At 42.3% G+C, this 19,104-nt stretch overlaps 1 protein-coding gene across 1 annotated transcript in view; it reads right to left on the bottom strand.

Moving 5' to 3' along the window:
- Positions 1–19,104, bottom strand: part of PSTPIP1 (proline-serine-threonine phosphatase interacting protein 1) — a 58,493-nt gene that overhangs the window by 35,242 nt on the left and 4,147 nt on the right. Inside the window, exon 2 of the mRNA XM_009511075.2 lies at positions 2,969–3,069. Coding sequence (XP_009509370.2) covers positions 2,969–3,069 — 101 coding nt within the window. The remainder of the gene's footprint in view (positions 1–2,968; positions 3,070–19,104) is intronic.

The following is a 19,104-nucleotide window of genomic DNA, read 5'->3' as shown; positions in this document are numbered from 1 at the left end:
TAACTAGTGACTCAGGAAAGCAGTTCCGTTTCTATGGTTAATAAAGAAAAACAATTATTTCTTTGCTGTTATCTGCTCCCCCCAGCTCTGGAAGAAATTCCTATTCTCTGTTTTAAAAAAAACAGTCCTTGTACTAAATATGTTCTTTCCTTTCTCCTGGGTGCAAGACCAGGCTGGAACTGAGTTTTCAGACTTTGAGTAGCTGCTAAAAACTATTGAATGGTCAATAATAAATAACAAACAGATAGCCTACTGCTAGGACTTGGTTTTGGTTAGGGTAAGTCCAGTTCTCAAAAGGGGTTTCAAAGCATTTCAAATAGTTTTGAGCCTGAAACTTGGCACCTTAGAGAAATGTACTCTCTGTTCAAAAATGGAATTTTGATGTGGGTGCAAGGCCCCGCAACCCCGCTCACTTGTTCTTAAATCCACCTTCCCACGCAGCCATGCTGTGCTCTAGTATTACTATTTGCTGGGTTCCAGTGGTTTGAGGGCTGCTCTTTCAGTTTTGCAACACAGCAGCTGTTGTGGTGGGTCTCTGTTTGGGAACGTCTGACCGCCCTTTCGACCGTTCCTCTGTGTCTGGTGGCTGTGAGAACCTTGCATTGTAGCTGGTTGTACCAGTGGCTCTAGTACAATTTCACTGGTTTGCAATCATCTTTTGTGACCTGAGGCACACTCGTCCTGGGGAATTTCCCCCAGTCCAAGGAGATCTGTCAGGCTGGTGGAATAGCAGTGCTGGTCATACAGCAGCATATAGTTGCTGCAGCCAGGAGTGGAGGCTGCTCCTGGCTCTGTCCATGGCTCCCGTGTGTCTAACACTGCACATGCAATTACTTAATTGCTGCCATCCTGCACCAGAAATTGCTGCATTTCAGTGGGGTGTTTCTGTGTCACTGCTTTGGGTTTCCTCCTAGAAGATCGGGGTGCAAAATATGGCAACAGGCCACACAGAGGTACCACTCTGTTTTCATGAATGAAATTTCACCAAAATGGAAATACACTCCAGAAACACATTAAGCTGCAGAAGCAGAATAGATTATTTTTCTTCTAATTTTAATAACAAGAAATATTTTTGTGACACTGTTTTTCACATCTTGGTGCTGCCTTTCCTGATTTATGGTTTCTAGGTTTGCCTGCAGCTGGCAAGAGTTGGCACGTATTTTGTGTTTTAAATCTGAGGCTTTGTTCTAGAATACAACTGTTTTCTCGCTCCCCAATCTCTTAGGCCCTCCTCTGGACCAGGCAGGGGTGTTTGTGAGTGAAAGTAATTGACCTGTGTGGAAAACTGATAAGGTGTTATTGTAGCTGGGGCAGTTGTTTCAGGACTCAGGGCAGCTGCTGCAGGAGTCCTTCTTGAAACTCTGGCATGAAGCCCATGATATGGGCAGCCTTTAGGAACACAGATTCATCACATGCTTTGATCTCTTCCTAGGTCATTCCCATGAATGACATGAGGACAAGCTGAAACAAACACCTGCCAGAAATAAACTGGAAACAACTCCTTCTTTCTGCAGCTCAGTGCCCACTATTTTTTCTTTTCCTCCTCCCCCAACGTGCACGTACACACACAAGCACACGCACGTACACACGCTCACTGGAATGTTTTGGGGGTGTGCAAAAGTTCATGGAAACATTTGTTAATGTAGTATTAAGATCTGCAAAATGACTGCATGTGTACTTTTTTCTTCTTTGTGGAAAGCCCTTTGTGCCTCCACCACCAACCAGGGAGAACCTTATCCTGCAACCAGTAGAAACTTCTCTAATATGTTTCGGAAAGAAACACAAATGTTTGCTGCAGTGTAAGGCCTGCCTGAAGCCTGCAATGTAATTCTCATCTCTGTAAGTTATGAGTCACAAAGGAGCTATTTTAAACAAAGCTAAGCTACCATCAGACAGATGTGACTTCAGGACTGAGTGACATGCGGCAATAAAATATACTTCCACTGGTGGTCAAAAAAAGCAATTCAAACAGCTTCAGATTTTGACGGGACACCCTTCACACTCTGTGAAATAGTCAACTTTCAGTTTGACAGTTCACATCCCCTTGCAAGTCCCAGTGCTTGAAAAGTAACCTCCAGAAAGCCAACCTAAAACGAGAAAACTAGATGGAGGCAGCACGGGAAGAAACAGAAGGCTGTGACTGAGGAAGGCAGAGCAATGTTCATAAGGAGAGAGTTCTGAGGTGAACTGCTCTAGGATTACCTGCTAAATATATAGTCCATATTGTGTGGTCTTTCCTACAGATCATGCATGAGCATGTGTGTGCCTCATGCTACCTGCTGAAACCCAGCCACTTAAAAACAGAACGAGATTTCAGATTTTTTTTTTCTAAGTCAGAAGTACAAAAATGAATGGCAAAGGAGTTAGAGCAGCTGTGTAATATTCATTTTCTCACCCACAAAAGTGTCATCTGTCCATAGCTGTTGTTGAGGGGCCCCAAAAAAAACATGTAAAGGATGGACACAATCTACAACATTGTTATTCAAAGTCTAGTAAGGCCAATGAACATTGTGGGCTGTCTTAGGTGTCTGGGAAAGGCTTTTGGCAGCATCTTACACAGCTTTGTCATTATTTGAAAAATCACCCATTTTTGTTAGTTGCAGGAAACTGAAACAGTGCCTGTGGCAACAGCACGTTTAAAGAGAAAATAACACCCTCCCTGTAAAAGGGGAAACTTGGTAGTGCTACTTGTTGTGGATGTATGTGCTACCATGTGATTCTGGACCAATAACTACCTGAGTCTTAATGGAGCTCTGGATTTCTGATTCTTTCACCCCTCTCTTCTCAAATCTTTGAAATTTCTATTTGTTATCTGCCTCCACAAATCACGATGATTCAAATCACTTGGGCTTGTCTATGTAAATTATTATCGCTACCAAATTCAGAAACAGCCTGCTGTTCCTTTTGAGATGCCAGAGAGGAGAGAAAATGGAGGCTGTTCACACTTTTTTCACTCTTATTTTCTTACCTCTGCTTGAGCAAATCCTCCACATCTTTGCACATCTTCCTTCCATCCAAGAGCCGCTGTACAAGCACCTCGTAGCCAGTGTGGAAGGTGAACTCCTTGCACTGAAGACAGAAAGATAAACAGCTGAGCTGATTTGCGCACATAGATTGCAGGTTTACCAGACACCTACTGTCAGTCATATGGAGCAAATTAACTTTCTGGAAAATCCAAATGGACCTTTAGATTTGCCCAGAGCAATGGCAGCTGGGGCAGAGCTAAGGGTGCAGATATGAGTGAGGTTTCTCCAAATTGAAAACCTGTAAAAGTTTTCATAGAATCAGGTTTGGGTTTTAATACTGAAAAAATTAAGTGGGTCGCAACTTTTGCTGTGTGGAAAGCAGGACTAGCTGTCTTTTTGGGGAAGTCACCTTTAGCATTGAGTATGGGATCTTTGCGAGCAAAGATGTATAGTAGCTCTTAAGGACAACAGCTCTTTTTCCTATGTGTTTTCTAAAAAGGATGATCAGAGTCAACTCACTGTCACAGGACTCTCGGTAAGATGGTCACCTGCTGTCTAGATGTGAGTGGAGAAGTGAAAGAATCTTGTGCTCGTGCGAATAACAATGCACAGGGTAGCAGTTGTGCCCCCTGGTCAGTGGCGGGTGTTTTAATGGGACAATTCATAGCACAGGGAGACAGTCTGCCGTTAAACAACACTTGGGTTCTGGTGTGCTGTTAGGTTTTCCCTTGGCATTGATGTAACAACTCTTCTTATTCTTTGAATCAGTTTGTCGTTTGTGTAAATTCAACATGACAGGGTTTAAAAAAAAAGTAGAACACAAGCTTGTGGAGAGCGTTGGAATGTGGACATCGGATTTGCAGGAAACTGCAAGCCTGTGTTTCTGAGTCACTTGCCAACGAGGGCTCCTTCCCTTGCTTTTGCATTCACCATCCAATCTCCTGTGCAATACATGTGATTCGCTTGTGCCTTTGGGTATTTTTGCAGCCTGTCCTGCTCCATGGTCCCACGTGGCAAATGGAGACAGCCAAGGCGGTCTGGGATTTCCAGCCAGCCACACTAGACAGGTGAGGTCATGGAGCTTGGTGGAGTTTGCTGCCCCAAAATCAGGGCTCTTATCTCCTACTGGGGCTCTACACCCACTGTGGCCCAGGGCCGTATTCCTCTGCTGAGGTCTAGAACTGTGGTTCTCCTTCCTTAACACACAAGTCCATTCGCCAGGCTTATCCCTGTCCACATGATCCATCAGGGCATATCCCCATGCATCTCAGACAAAAATATCTGAGTAATGAGAAGAAAAACAATTAGTCTTGCACTTTCATCTTTTTATCAACTTCAGATTGTACTGCAGCAACAGTAAATCAGTCACAATGAAGCCAGCACTGTTGAAGAAATGCTGCGAGCCCAGAAATGGAAGGGAATAAAGTTGTGATGTGCTCTGAGTGTGGCATTGGGAGAGGATTTCTGTGTTCTACTCCTGGTCCTCCCACTGACTCACAAATGGGATCGCGACAAGCCATTTTGAGAGCCTCAGTTAACCAGTGCATAGCAATAATGTTATTGAAAATGTAGTGGTGAATGTTATCTGAGCTTTATGTTATAGCATTATGGTAAAATCATGGGCCACGTATCCATAAAAAGAATGAGTGTGTTTCTTCCCTCAAGCAGTTTATGTACAATATAAGTGCTTATATATGAACTGAATACAGTTTATTCGTCTATCGACTGTCCTCAAAACAGTTATTATTTAATAAATGTGTTATTTTATTGCTTTCCCCTATGACTATGAAGAAGACAGCTGTTTAAGTTTTGGGACTTGGGAAGGATCCTCTGGCAAGCAACTGTTGGACACTTGACCTTGCAGTTTTGCTTCCTTATTGCTGGGACCGGAGAGGAATAGGGAGAGCTCTGGGGATGCTTTTTCAAGGGCAAGGGTAAATTTCTGCAGACAATTTTTGTAAACCTACACGTTGTTGTAACATTTCCAGTGCTACAGTTTCTTGACAGCAGTAATTCCTTCTTCCCTAATGGACACTCTTATCGTGAGCAGTAGGGAGAAAGGAAAGGTAGTAGGATAATGGTTCACAAGAGACATAGACAAACGCCTCTCCCAGCAAGAGCCAAGCAAGATAATAATGTAGATAAAAGAAGATGGAGAGAGTGCCATGGATCCACTGTTATCACTGTTGCCACCGCAGGAAAATTATAGGATTACATATGCTGATCTGATGCATGTGATCACCCCTTAAGAAACAGGATTTCAAAACCGGAACGTCAGTTTTCCAACTGTTTCCAAGGCCAAGTTTACATGCACACATCCCAGGGAGGAATCCTGCTGTGAAATAAATGACAAGAAGCAAGTTTTTGCCATTCATAGAAGAACGTAGGAAAGGTTCTTGATAATATCCCGGCAATGGACTGTCACTTCCCCCTCTCTTTTTTTTTTTTTTTTTTTTTTTTGAGGACATCTCTATGGCAGAAGGCATTGCTGCTCTAAAAACTCTCATAAATTGTGCTTTCTGCCTGGCAGAAACCGCTTTGGTGAGATGCTCCACAACCAACTCACAGCCTAAGAATTTTGATTGTATGTTTCCAGATGCAATTAACTATATCCCATAGCTATATGCACAGTTTCCTTGTCCCAGAAATGCTGCCCAGAGGTAAGTGAAAATACCATGTGGGTTTGTATCACCCTGGCAGTCAGGCATACTGCCACAAACTACAAATGGAGAGTGGTAAGCACACTCTAAAGTTACTCTGCTGTTTCTGTTCAACATACCTCTTTATTTTGTAAATGCTAAAACTCAGTGACTTCCCCGCCTCTTTTAAACTGGCACAGTTGCTGTAATGAAAGTATGACAAATTCTGTATGTCTGAGAGAACCACTTATTAAATTCCTGAAAGGGAGAATGCAGCACCAACTCATTATCAACCCAAAAACACTCACACAAACACAACAGTGTGCCAGGGGTCAGCCTGCTCACCAGCGGCCCTTCTAGGGACCTGGTAAAACTACCTAATGGACTTGATTCAGCCATTTGGACATCTTGCTCTAAGCCATAAAAATGCAAGAGGAAGAAGCAATGCCATATTAAAAACTGCATCAAGGTTTACCTTGCCTTGGCGACCAAGAGAATTAATTCTGCAGCATGTCTAACAAGGTACTTTCACAGTCTGATTTAAAGGATCCTTTCTAAGCTATGCTGCCCTGGGTAGCACAGCTGTGCAGTCTTGTTGGAGCTCTGCAACAGGGTTGTCTCAGGACACACTCTGGCATTTTTACTAATTCAAAGGGAACAGGTGAGCGCCACCTGCTCCCCGCTGCTCACAACAGATTCTGTGCTCCATCTTTTGCCTTCACTTCCTTGCTCCAATAATTTAGAAATGCAAAATCCGGATTTTGATCACTGTAACTATAGGAATATTTTAACCCTTTAGTGCATGTAGAAAGATGCCCGTTTAAATGTGAAATCTGTAACAGCACTTGCACATTCCTAGATCGCAGGCTTTCTACCAAGCGGAGTATGGAAGTAATGCTCTCACCATTCACTCTGTGCACTTGTGTGCGCGTGTGTATGCCAAGTGCAAACAGCCAATGCCTTACTCAACAAATTTGCTTTCTGTCGGTTGCCTGCTAACACAAGTAAGACTTGAACTTGTTAAAGATGAAGACACTGCAGCTGCATCTGGAGGAGAGCTGGAATCTCCTCTGATGGATGCATCAGTTCCTGCCTGCTAGATTCATCTGGGTTTTGTTGCCGTGGCTGACACCTGTATGAGGATTTGGCTCCAGCTAAATGCAGGTCTAAAAAGGACTTCTTACCACAGGCGCTCATTTAATCTTTCTTTGTTTTGCGGGCTTCCCTCTCAAAATTAGCTTTATTGTCCTCACTATGTGTTCCCAAAGAATGTGGAAGCCATATTTCAGAAACCACAGCATCTGAAATCTAAACCAGGTCTGCCTCAGCCTCCCACACAGCAGATCGGCTGTGTCTAAATAGCATGTGTCACTAGCATGCCACAGGCTACAGCAAAGAGGGAAAGGAAACGTATCCAGGTGACAGCACAGGATTAGGCAAGTTTAAGCTGCTGTGGACACTCAACCTGCAACGTTGCTTCTTAATTTCCAACCACAATGTAGCCTTAAATCATTTAGGCCCAAGTTTATTTATATGAAAACATTTCCCTTTCATTCCAACAGCTCTTTTTCTTCTTTCATGTCTTGTACAACTGCATCTTCTCCCAACCTTTTCTTGAATCCAAGCAAACCTTCTTTTTCCTTTCCTGGGATACTAGTTTTTCATTCCATTGATACCTGCCTGTTCTTACAGTACCTGTTCAAGGCTGAATAAATCCCTGTTGGACAAGGATGATGCTCTGCTACTCCAGTAGAGCCTAACTGATGCTTTGTACCATGACACTAATGTCTGCTCTCCAAGAAACACTTCTGATACATCAGAGGATCGTATTTGCTTTCTTCTGCTGTCAGATCATACCAGTGGCACCTAATTATCTACAGTTTATTGATACACCTGCCATTTTCTCCTCTCCTGCAATTTTACTTAATGAGGTCCCAGAGTGTATTGGACCTTTTTGCTACTGGTCTCGTACTCTCATTTTGCACTTTGAAACATTAATTTTATCTGTTTTCTGTTACCGTGGGCTTGAAAGGTTATCAGATACCTCCTGCACAATATTTCATTCTACCCATTTGTTTCAATAACAGCTATTTCCAGCCCATCCTTAATGTCTTATGCCAGTATCTGCAATTAATATATTGAATAAAACCAATCCTGAGAACAGATCTCGAGAACCCTTCCTCCAGCTCAGGCATTTCCATTTCAACACAAGCCACCAGCATCTCCCCAGAACAATGGGGTCTTTGCCCACTTTACAGACCTTCTTCCTGCTGTGTCTGTTCAGTCCTGTTTTGTTTTTCTTCTCTAGATTCTCAAGTATTTCCTGTGTAGCACCATAACAGACCCTACATTTTCTTTGTCAAGGCAATCATGAAAGCAAGATTGTATCATGTTTAACAACTACCTAGCCTTGATAAGCTGTCTTGCCTTTTCCATTGTCCATTCTATTTGCCATTTACATTTTTTGTGTTATAATTAGTATTCGCATCAAATGGTTTTGCAAGAGCTGTTAAAGTCACACTACTCAGCTACTGCTTGGGCATCTCTCAGCTGGGACTTTGTGATGATTACGAGAACTAATGACTAGTCAAACAACTATTTTATCTTTTAAATAAATTAGAAAAAAATGCTTTCATTAAAGAATAAAAGTGTTCATTAAATGTGTAACACATTTTTTTTTTAACAAAATCTAGGTAGTTGCTTGGAAGAGGGTGATTTGAATCACCACCAGTAATTTGTCTCATTGCCAAGAAAGTGATTCTGTTTAGTCCAAGCATGTGCGACTGTGAAAGAGGATTTACTCATTCTAATAAAAAGGATTAGTTAATCTGCGTTGTCCAGAAGACCTGTAATCACTCATAAGGAAGTGCTTGACAAAGGGATTCCAGTGTTGCAGGCAGATTCGTATTGCCTTGAGATGCTTCCATTAAGACTTCACACGCACGTTGTTCTCTGCCACGGGGCCTGGGGTTTTTCTTCTCACGGGGAGAATCACAGTTCATGGAGAGGTAGCATGTCCTCTTCTCTCCCCATCTACAAAAGTTGCTTCCCTCCAGTGCAATGAGCAATGCTGTTCCCTCCAGAGATAAGAGAAATGTGAAAGGGAGTATATGACTGAAAAAGATAAATTTTATGCTTTAGTTTAACCAGAATAGCTTTTCCTAGAACACCTGAAAGGAGGTGTGGAGGACTGCAAGCAGAGGTGTTGACAGTAAGCGCACTGGGATACGCTTTCTTCTTTCCATTTCTTTTTTTCCTCTGTGGCTTAACGATGCTGCTCCCACACATTAGCACTTTACTAAAGAGGTAGGCACCTTGGGACTGCCCCTTTCCATCTGGCAGCAGTTTCTCCATAGGCAATCACACAGGTAAACATTGGGAGTTAATTGTGGGAGAGATTATTCACGGTTGGCTCTGAGCAGGTTTCTGCAGCCATGAGGGAGAGGCTCAGAGGGTTTTGGTTTGCAAGCGGTAAGACGGATGGTGTCATTTCCCTGCCCAGAGGGTAGAAAGCTCAGTAAAAAGATAGCTGGGGGGGTGACATAGTTTCTTCTCACCTCCTGGTGGCACAAAGCTGCGTAACCTTATGCTAAGTCTTGTGTCCTTAACTAGATGAGAATCAGCCTGACAGCACACCTCTTCTCTAAGCCTTGTGCTGCAGGGCGCTCAGAGGGTACTGCAAGGCTTTTTGAAGAGCAAGCATCTACATTTTGAAGTCACTAGGGTACTATGGTAATAATACCAAGTAGGAAAGGCTTTATTGTTTACTGAAGCATGCTTTTGGTAAATAGCTATTATAATGGACTAAACAGAAGTAAAAATATCCAGGCTTGTGTACTAAGTGCTCGCTAAATTGTATGCCTTTGCATGTCCAACTACTAATAATCAGACAGTGACGTGAATTGATCAAGTCATTGTGGTTGTGCTGTAGGAACTGTGGGATCTTCTGTATCAGCTGGTTTTCGTGAGGCATTTCTAACACCATCTTGAGACCTGGCTTGCCCACCCAGAACTTTTTTCAGAGGTAGTCTACATGCCACAATTCATACCTCTACCTACTCCAGCAGGATAAACTGGCTAGTCAGCAGCTTAGCATCTCAGCTGCTTTGCAGCTGAAGCGGTATGTCCTGTTTGGTAAGTGCCACTGCAGCTCCACCTCAGCTTGCTGCATTGTTCAGGGGAGAGGCAGTTCAGGCTGTCAGCAAAAAAGGCTTCTTCCCCATCGCCTCCTGCTGCAAAGCCTGCTCACTTGCTTTTTGCAAGGAACCACGTCCTAGGCGATGCACAGGGATACAGCACGGCAACAACACTACCCTGACAGAGGAAGAAGGGCTGGAAAAGAAAAAGCTATGTAGTGGGCATCTGGTGCATTGCTCTGTACATGGCAGGGTAGTGCTGAGCTACCCTGGTGATAAAGATAGCATCAAAACCCGCACTTCGGCTGGTTTGCACATCTAGGGTGGGCGTGACTGCAAGCGGTAGTGGTAGGAGTGCTGACAGTTACAGCATAGCTATCAGGTATTCTTTTGCCTAATGATCTTTCATTTAGGAATTATTTGAAATGTATTATCTACAAATGTTCAAAAGTCTTAAAAAAAAACACTTACGTTTGAAAATAGTTAGCTATAAAAGTGCATTCCTTGTCTTTGTTCTTAATGGTATTTTCCCAAGGCTTTTATGAGAAGTATAATCCAGACGAAGTTTGGACTGAAAATTATAAATGTTGCTAAATCACCTAAATAAAGTGTTCATACAGACTTTGAAAAGAGGAAAAAAATTTGAAACTGAATCTGTTTTGAGTATCTTTGGAATTCTTTTTAAATCAAACTTTTTTTGTACCATAGCTTACCTTGTTTAGTTAAGGTAAGGTAAGCCTTTGACAATTTAGGTAAAACAAAAACTTAAGATTCAAAACTTAAAGGTTCAAAAATTAAATAACTACCTGTATGAGGAGGAAGTTTAGAAAGAACAGGGGACAATGAGTTTTGAACAAGCATCATTCTGCCAATATCTTTTTCAACTGTCAGAAAGAAATCCTTTCTGTTCACATTTGTCACACATGGTATGTCAGTCCTGGATTGAAAGTAAGTTGTTCTGACTGAGTTATATCAATGAATTCTATCATTGCATCATACCACTGTGTATTGGCACAGCTCTAAAAGAGTGTTTCTCGATCCTGATCTCTCAATCTGCTAGTCTCCTTGTCAAGTGTTCTATCAAGGCCTGAGTATTTACTGTAGGCAAACAGATTGAACAGCCAACAATAAACAAGATTTATAATCTCAAAGTATATTTGCTGGGCTGGATGTTTTCTATCATGTCATGGTCTTTCACTGTAAGTGAATCACTTGCTTTGTGTTTTCATTTTGAGTTTTTTTTTTCCCCAGGATACTTTAAAATTTCCTAGTATTGCTACGAATATATTCACATAACAAGTGTTTTGGGAAGTTTACTGCTCTTTTTCTGTGCCACTCAGACAAGCCTGAAATAAATAGTGAAACAAAATGTGATAGCAGTAAGCACCGCTAATTTGTGTACCTGATGTCCAAGTGACTGTTGAAACCCCAACTCCAGCTCAGCTGTGATAATGAGGAAGGGTACCTGGACTTTTCATGGCCCTGGTGTGATGATAAGCAGTTAGGTATTCCTTCCCATTACCTGAGATGCTGTCCTAGTTCTGCTCTACACCAGTGAGACATGAAAGTGCCCTTTTTTTTTTTTTTTTAAAACAAAACCAGGTTCTCAGCCTGACCCTCTGCTGCCTTGTCCTGGAAATGTGTTAGGAGCTGAAAACCCAGCTGTGCTACCTAATTAAGAGGTGAGCACTTAAATGGGAGAAGGTCATTAGTGTCCAGAACAGAATGACGTTGCAGTAGAAGCCTCTAACTGAAACAGTCTCCTTTGACCAATTCTTAGTGTACTATGACTCCTCTTCTATAAATTTTCATGTGATAACAAACAGGTTAACGAGTTTTAAAGCATACGTCCATGCTGCATGCTGCTGTACACTGTAAAAGCTCCTTTTTCTTACTGGCTGGAACCGGTTGGAATGGATGGGAATGCCATGGTTGCTTGTGCATTCCAGATTGAACTGTCTACAGAATTTATACAAACTTAAAAAAAAATCCCAACACTTTTTTAAAAAAGTATATGATTTTTCCACATAAGCGGAAAAAAGCAAGGAAGAGTAGGTGGGCTGGAGCTGGCTGTATAACATTTCTGTCATTTCTTGTAAATTCACTCTTTGCACATTAGAAACATAAATGCTAAGGATGTAGGTGGCTATCTTGGGACTTTTTTGTGATAATTTCAGGAGCTGACTCAGGCATTTTCAACATAAGGCTTGCAATTTCACTGCAGCCTCTTACCTAAATCTGTGATGCAGTAATTTTCATGGGGAGCAAACAGTATTTATTGCCAGACACATCATAGATGTGGACCTTAAATGGGATCTTCAAAAATCAGAAGGAAAAAACCGTTGCATTTGTAGCATTCCAATTGCTGAGCTGCTAGATTTCCATCTTGCACTTCCCCCTGTGATGAGGTAGGCCAGAGAACTTCCAATGAAATCAGAGCTTCTCCCCAGACTTGAATTCTGCCGCAGCTAGGATATTCAGAAGTAAATTGAAATTGAGGTTTCACAAACTTCAGAGTAGCATTGCAAAATTGGTGACATTGAGCAAACCAGTAGCCTCCCAGTGGCTTTTTGCTCTCTTGACATTGTGGGTTTTCTTCAAGAAGGAAATAGTTGGTTCTGCTGGTAAGAGGAATTTGCTCCTCAACTTCCTGAGCCCTCGCCCTCCTCCCTGGCATCCCAGACTGCTCATGTGTTATGTATTAGGCATTCTTATAGTCACAGCATATTGTTTGGCTCCTTCACCTTTTAATTACCCCATGATTTGCATAGCTACAAAGTGACAGCTTGCAAAAAAGCCTTCTTGACTTTTTCAGGTGGTTTGTTGGCTGACAGACTAACGGTACACAGGCTTGGAAAGTCTCAGTTGCAGTCTAATAAAAGGAATCAGTACTTATTACCTCCATTTTAGCTTCCCTTCTTCATACTTAAATAATATTCTGAGAACTCACAACATTTCCTAAGGAAGAAAACCTGTAGTTTAACTTTTGCTCTCTTTGTAAAGAGTGCAAGATTTTATGGTGGCTTTGTTTTGTTCTTTTTTCCTTGCATAGCAGTGGTTTTACATCTCATAACATGATTGATCATAAAACCAGTCCTCCAAGTTTTAGCCAGAGGACTGGAGAATGTGATGGTGATCTCTGAACATTCAGCTTCTTTCAAACATTACATGGAAAGAGCTTTGCCTTTTGGAAGGCAGAAATACAGCTTCGGAGGCATGCCACAGTATTACCTCCTTTCAGCTGCCCATCTGCCCGTGTCTCATAATGCCTCAAGTCAGAAAGCTTCCACAAAGGGCACAAGCAAAGTCAGGAAATGGAAACCTTGTGCCATCCTTTTTCACAAAAACACCTTCTTCATACCGAGTAGGAGAAGAGCATCTCTCTTACTTTTGAGATGCTGATATTGTTTTCTTCCAAGTGTCCAGTATTGTAAAGCAGCCAGGGAAAACAATGTGCCCTTTCTTGAATTGAACATATTCTACAAGGCTGAGATCATGCTTTCATTTGCCCATTTCTGATAGTTTTCATTGACTACAGCCTTGACCTGAAGTGCCTGCAGGTGAGGGTCTCAGGATGTTTTTGACCACCTTCAGGACGTGGCATGCTCCTACTGTGCAGCTGTTCAGACCCCTGATGCTTCTGTGCTGGAAAAAGGAGAAAGGGTCCAGCAGCCAAATATGTGTCACAAGAAAAAGCATGACATAAAGCTAGGAATCCATTCAGGAAATTTGGATATAACAAACTTCTGGAACACCTTTGTGATGGGGATAATGAGAAATGGGACAGGAGGAAGCAAAATCCCTCACTAGTTTTAAATCGGAGCTTGATGTAGTTATATGACACAGGCTTGAAGTAGTGGCATCCCTTTATATTTTTTCCATGTGATACCTTTAGAAAACAGCTAGATCCATAAAGTAAGGTGGCTTCTTCCTGGGAGCCAACAGAGAGGCCTGATGTGAGCATTTGCACCTGCCTCTCATAAGGTAGAGCACTGTTTTGCCACAGTGCCTTCGAGTCCAATAGGTAAATATTTCAATGGTGAAATCAGCTGTTGCTTCAGTTTCTTATTGAATATTAGCTACATAAGAGAAACTGGAAGTAAAATAAGGAGAAATAGAATCTTAAAAATAGAGGATACTTCTGTTTTACACAAAATAATGGTCAGAGTTTATTTTTGTTTCTATTCCTCTTTAGTTCATCTGCTTCCAGGTCTCTTCCTTTTTATAAGAGAGCTCCTCTCCTCCTGCAGACACTGTGGGCTCAGTCCCAGACCACTGTGAGTGGAGCAACGTTGAAACAATCCTGACTTGCTCAGGACAGAGGCACTTGTTCAGAAGGTCTTTTAGAGCTACTGGAACCAGACCTGCTAGTTGGTACATTAATTAATTTTAAAAACTATTTGTCTTTCTCCCCCCGTCTTAGAAAACTTAGAATTGTTTCCTTTTAGTCCTGAAAAAGGCACTAAATACAACATACTGCTGCTCCCACGCTCTCTCATTCCCCTATAAGATGAGCCAGGCATTTTCAATGGTCTTTCCTGGCACACAGGGAAGGGTAAAGCTTCAGGAAATCTTCCCATAGTCTTGCTGTACAAGGGGAACGAATTAAAGGTTTAATTCATTTCTTAGCAAGAATTATTAATATAGCTACATATCACCATTTCCATTTTAGAAGAGGTCTTCACAACCTTCTTCACAAACAATGATTTTCAACATATCCTGTTACTCAGTATGATGTAACACGTTCTTACACTTTGTTAGTACAGTGTATCACAAAGTCCTGGGGAATTGTGAAATCCAACAGAATAAAATCAACTTCAGGCTTTTAGAAATTCTTAAAAAGGGGGGTTTCATTTAAGTAAAGTCAAGCAGTTTGTCCAGGTGGGACAACTGTGCCAGTATTACATTTCCTTCTGAAAGCATTTCACAGAATCATTAAGGTTGGAAAAGACCTCTAGGATCATCAAGTCCAACTGTCAACCCAACACCACCATGCCTCCTAAACCACAACCCCATGTGCCATGTCTACATGTTTTTTTTAACACCTCCAGCAATGGTGACTCCACCACCTCTCTGGGCAGCCTGGTCCAATGCCTGACCACTCTCCCAGAAGATAAATTTTTCCTAATCTCCAATCTAAACTGCCCCTGACACTACTTGAGGCCATTTCCTCTCATCCTATCACTAGTAACTTGGGAGCAGAGACCAACACCCACCTCACTACCTCTTTTCAGGTAAGTTGCATTTCTCTGTGTTTGCTTGCAGTTGCATAAATGTCTTTCCTGCCTTATACATAAACAATTAAAAATTGATTAATTCTGGGTTTTTTAGCTGGAGGTACCCCCTTTCTGCAGCAAGCATCTGAGGTATAGGAAATGAGCAAGATTTACATAAGTGGGTGCACACTAAGGCATTATGCCAGCATAGCAACTTTTGAATCCTTTGAGCTGTTAGAACAGTTGCATCAGCCTGACTGTCATGCACAGGGTGTTCGTTCACTTGAAACTGCCTTGTCTTTTAACCAGCAAGAATAAAATTCTTGTTCCTCTTACAAAGAGCCTCAGCATTATCTGTCTTAGGAGTGTTTTATGTTCTCATGAGCTCCTGTCATCCAAAATGAACTACTATCACTTCTAGAGCAGGGTGGGAAACTGTTTTCTTGCCCTGCAAATTTAGATAAGATTTTAAACGTCCACATCTCACCTCTTGACAACAACTGCAACAGAAAACAACAAAAAGGCATCTACACTGATATAATGAAGAAACTTGCTCTGAATCAGGCAGATCTGACTGAGACATCCCACTGCCTAAGCTGGCACACTATCCACCATCTGCTGTCTATATAGGAAAGAGGAGTTTTATTTTAGTCTCTCCTTTCTCTAGCTGTTTTACTTAAGGGTGCATCTACTGAAGCAAAGGGAAGGAATGCCTGGGTGCCAGGCTGTGAGTAGGGTAGACTGTGGGCAATGAAAGCTCCAGCTCATGTTCCAGACTACGTCTGCCCCTGCAGAATTCCCAGCACCCCAGAGGGCTTGTTTTTATGAATTTGGTCTCTTCCTCCCCTCTTTGATTAGAAATTTCATCTTTAATCTCCATCTCCAGAGGAAGCCTTTACCATATATGAACTTTTTCTTAAAAACCCAGCTTCATCTTCCAAAACAGCTCCCCTACTTCCAATAAAACTATGGTTTCCCACAAAAACAATTTTGTCAAAAACATGAGTCCTAATCAAATGTGCAGCCAGGGGTCTTTCAATAGCAGGCGCCTCTTTTCCTTCTGGTGCTCCGGGGGATTTCCATCCCACTGAGCAGCAGCCCTCAACACTGTTCATCAGTCCTGACTTGTTAATAACCCTTCAGTAATTCCAGCACCTATTGCAAATAGCATGAAGCAATGAGACTCAGACCTCAGTGTTGTTGACTACATATTTTCTTTTTTCCTTTGCCCCCACCTTTTTTTTCTTTTTTTTTTTTTTTTTCCCTGTAGGAGTTAATTAGGCCTGGACAAATTGAGAGCAGCACCAAACAGCATCTTAGTTTGAAAAGCTGTTACTTTAAAGGAAAAAAAAGTTTGTGATTATTTATTTATTTATTTGCTCTGAACAGAACAACAGAAGCTGGTACCTCCAAGGTAGCCTGAACTGGTCAGCTTTACTTAATTGTCAAGAGTAAGAGTAAATAACTGTTGCCTTTCATTTCAAGTAAAAAGGAAGTTGCATCAAGAGTGTTTTACCAAGAGCTATGGAACTTTTCAATTCTTCAGTGTCGTCCAGTGATATTTTCACACCACTTTGAAGAAGTACTAAACTCCATTTACAGCAAGGGAGCAATTCTTTGGGGAACTCCAAAGCTGTTGGGATGTAAATTAATATTTTCAACATTTTTTTTGCTTAACCTTGACACCCAGAGCAATGCTGAGTGATGTCCATGCAGCGCCATGCCCCCAGCCCTCACCTTGTCCCAGCCTCAAATCCCCAAGTTCTTATGGAACAACACAGTGAACTTTCCATGTTATTGAACTGTGGCTGCTGAGAAAAGTTTTATTTCAAAACCTAGATTAAACAGGAGATGAGACAAGTGTTTTCTGTGCCATCTGCCAGCCAGAATCTACCTTGCTGCAGTATGGCATGAAAACAAAATCAGAAACGGTCTTTTTGAGCTAAAGGGAGCTGAAGAATAGTTTAAAAAAAAAAAAATCTGTTTATGAAGCAGCCTAATTTGCCTTCCATACAAGATGCAATCAGTGTAACTGGATTGAAATTCAGGGTCTTCCACTGTCCCTGCAAAGCAACGCAAGGTCAGTGACTGTAAACTTTGAAGAAAGAGAAGCCACGCAACTCTGCACTGCTGCATTGCCGGAATGCAAGCCTTGTGGGAGGAAAGGGATGGGTCATGAATCACCCAGTCCTGCAAGGAAAAAAATATGTTGAAATGAGATTCACAGGGAGAATCTGAGTTCTGTTGTGGGAGGGGAGGCTAAGAGCTGGGATTGCTCAGCCTGCAGATGAGATGGCTCAATGTATATAACTACCTGGTGGGAGGGAGTAAGGGAGATGGAGCCAGGACTTCTCAGTGATACCCAGTGACAGGGCAAGAGGCAGTGGGCACAAATTGAAATGCAAGAAATCCTGTTTAAGCATAAGAAGGTTTTTTGCTGTAAGAGTGATGAGACACTGCAACAGTTTCCTCAGAGAGGTTGTGGAGTCTCCATCTTCGGAGATACTCAAAACATGGTGCTGGTCAAGCTGCTCTGGCTGGCCCTGTGCCAAGCAGGGGGTTGGCTGGACGATCTGCAGAGGTCCCTTCCAACCTCAGCTATTCTGTGACTCTACCATCAGAAAATGCACCTCAACAGGCTGCTTTAGCAAAACAGAGGACACCCTCTCTTGTCTCTGCGTGAAGTGCTATTACAGATCCACAGGATATGTTTCAAGCTGTATGCAACGGATACTCGTTTAACTCTAGGTGGAGTTCAATATACGTGTCTGTGTACATGTGGGTGAAAAGAGAGTCAATGACTAACCTATTCCATATATAAAATGCATACCCATGGCACAGTTAAAGCTGGCATAAATAACAATCCTCCTTTTCTCTAAGACCAAGCAAAACCAAATAACTTTTGCAGAGCAGGACAGACTAAAACAAACCAGACATAACTGTGTAAAAATACTAACAAAATTGTCACAGCAACTTCATCAATCAGCCAGTTTAAGCAGCAAAACCCCTAGATAAGCACTTAGTTGCAGAAATGTTTAATAAAATGTAATTAATTAACTGTCTGTTATTTTCAATCTCTGACCTAAAATGAGCCTTCTGGAAACCCATTAATGTACCTGGTCTGGAAAGCTTTCTGCGGCCTTAGGACCAGCCCACTGTGTTTAAACCTCCTCCAGAAACTCTTCCTCCCTGTAGGTAAGATGCTCAGCTTGATGTGCCACATGCAGGCAATAACTGAGCATAGAAACAAAAGTTGCAAACACAAAACTCTTAGTCCTTCCATTTGAGCTCATCACCAAGGAAATCAACCACCCCAAATACGCTGTCCTTGGTTCCTCACACACCATTCTAGGTGCTATTTTAGGAGTATGGGAGTTGGAAGTACCCACTGATGTGTTTGCCTTGCTATCAATGTCTGTGCTGGGAGTGTTGCTTCATTTTAGCTGTTGTGCTCTGCTCAAAAGTGATTTGTGAAGCACCAGCATTTCCATAGCCACAACAACTAATCAGGTTTTCTACTTTTGATTTCCTGTGGTTTCAATGACTGTTGTGAGATTGCACCCCCCACTTCACAGGTGGTTCTCATTGCCCCAGTGAGTTAAGCATCCTTCCCAGATCAGCTGGGAGAATGTAGGAAGAAATTACATGTAAAAAAAGGATAGAGTAGTCTCTTCAATGGAGATGAAGTTGACCTCACAATAAACACAGACATCAGCTGGGCAATCTATTCAGGTTTTCTGAGTTGGTTCCCCCTTTATTCTCCATTTCCACACACATCCACCAGTGATGACTTGCTCTGGATGTAAGCAGGGTCACATCTGCCTCTAGTTACACTTTATGCAGTCTGGAGAGATGCAATACATACCGATACCAGAGCCTGGCTGTCTCAGCGCCAGTGGGCAGTGAGATTCTTTATTTTAATTTGCCTTGTGTCAGTAGATACAGATGCAACTGCTGCAATCCAATTCAAATGAAACTTGGTGGGGAACCATTTGCAAAGCTGAGATGCCAGTGCGAAAGGTATGGCAGCCACATCCTTCCCTGCCCGAGCTCAGCCCTGCCTCAGGCGCAGAGGCTGGCAGGAGCCCTCACCAGCCCCGGTTCCTCTCACTTCCTCCTCACAGACCTGCTTCGAAACAACAGGCCC

Source organism: Phalacrocorax carbo, chromosome 7 (genome assembly GCF_963921805.1).
Source record: "Phalacrocorax carbo chromosome 7, bPhaCar2.1, whole genome shotgun sequence".
Taxonomy (NCBI): Eukaryota; Metazoa; Chordata; class Aves; order Suliformes; family Phalacrocoracidae; genus Phalacrocorax; species Phalacrocorax carbo.
This window is presented reverse-complemented; position numbering and strand designations above follow the sequence as displayed.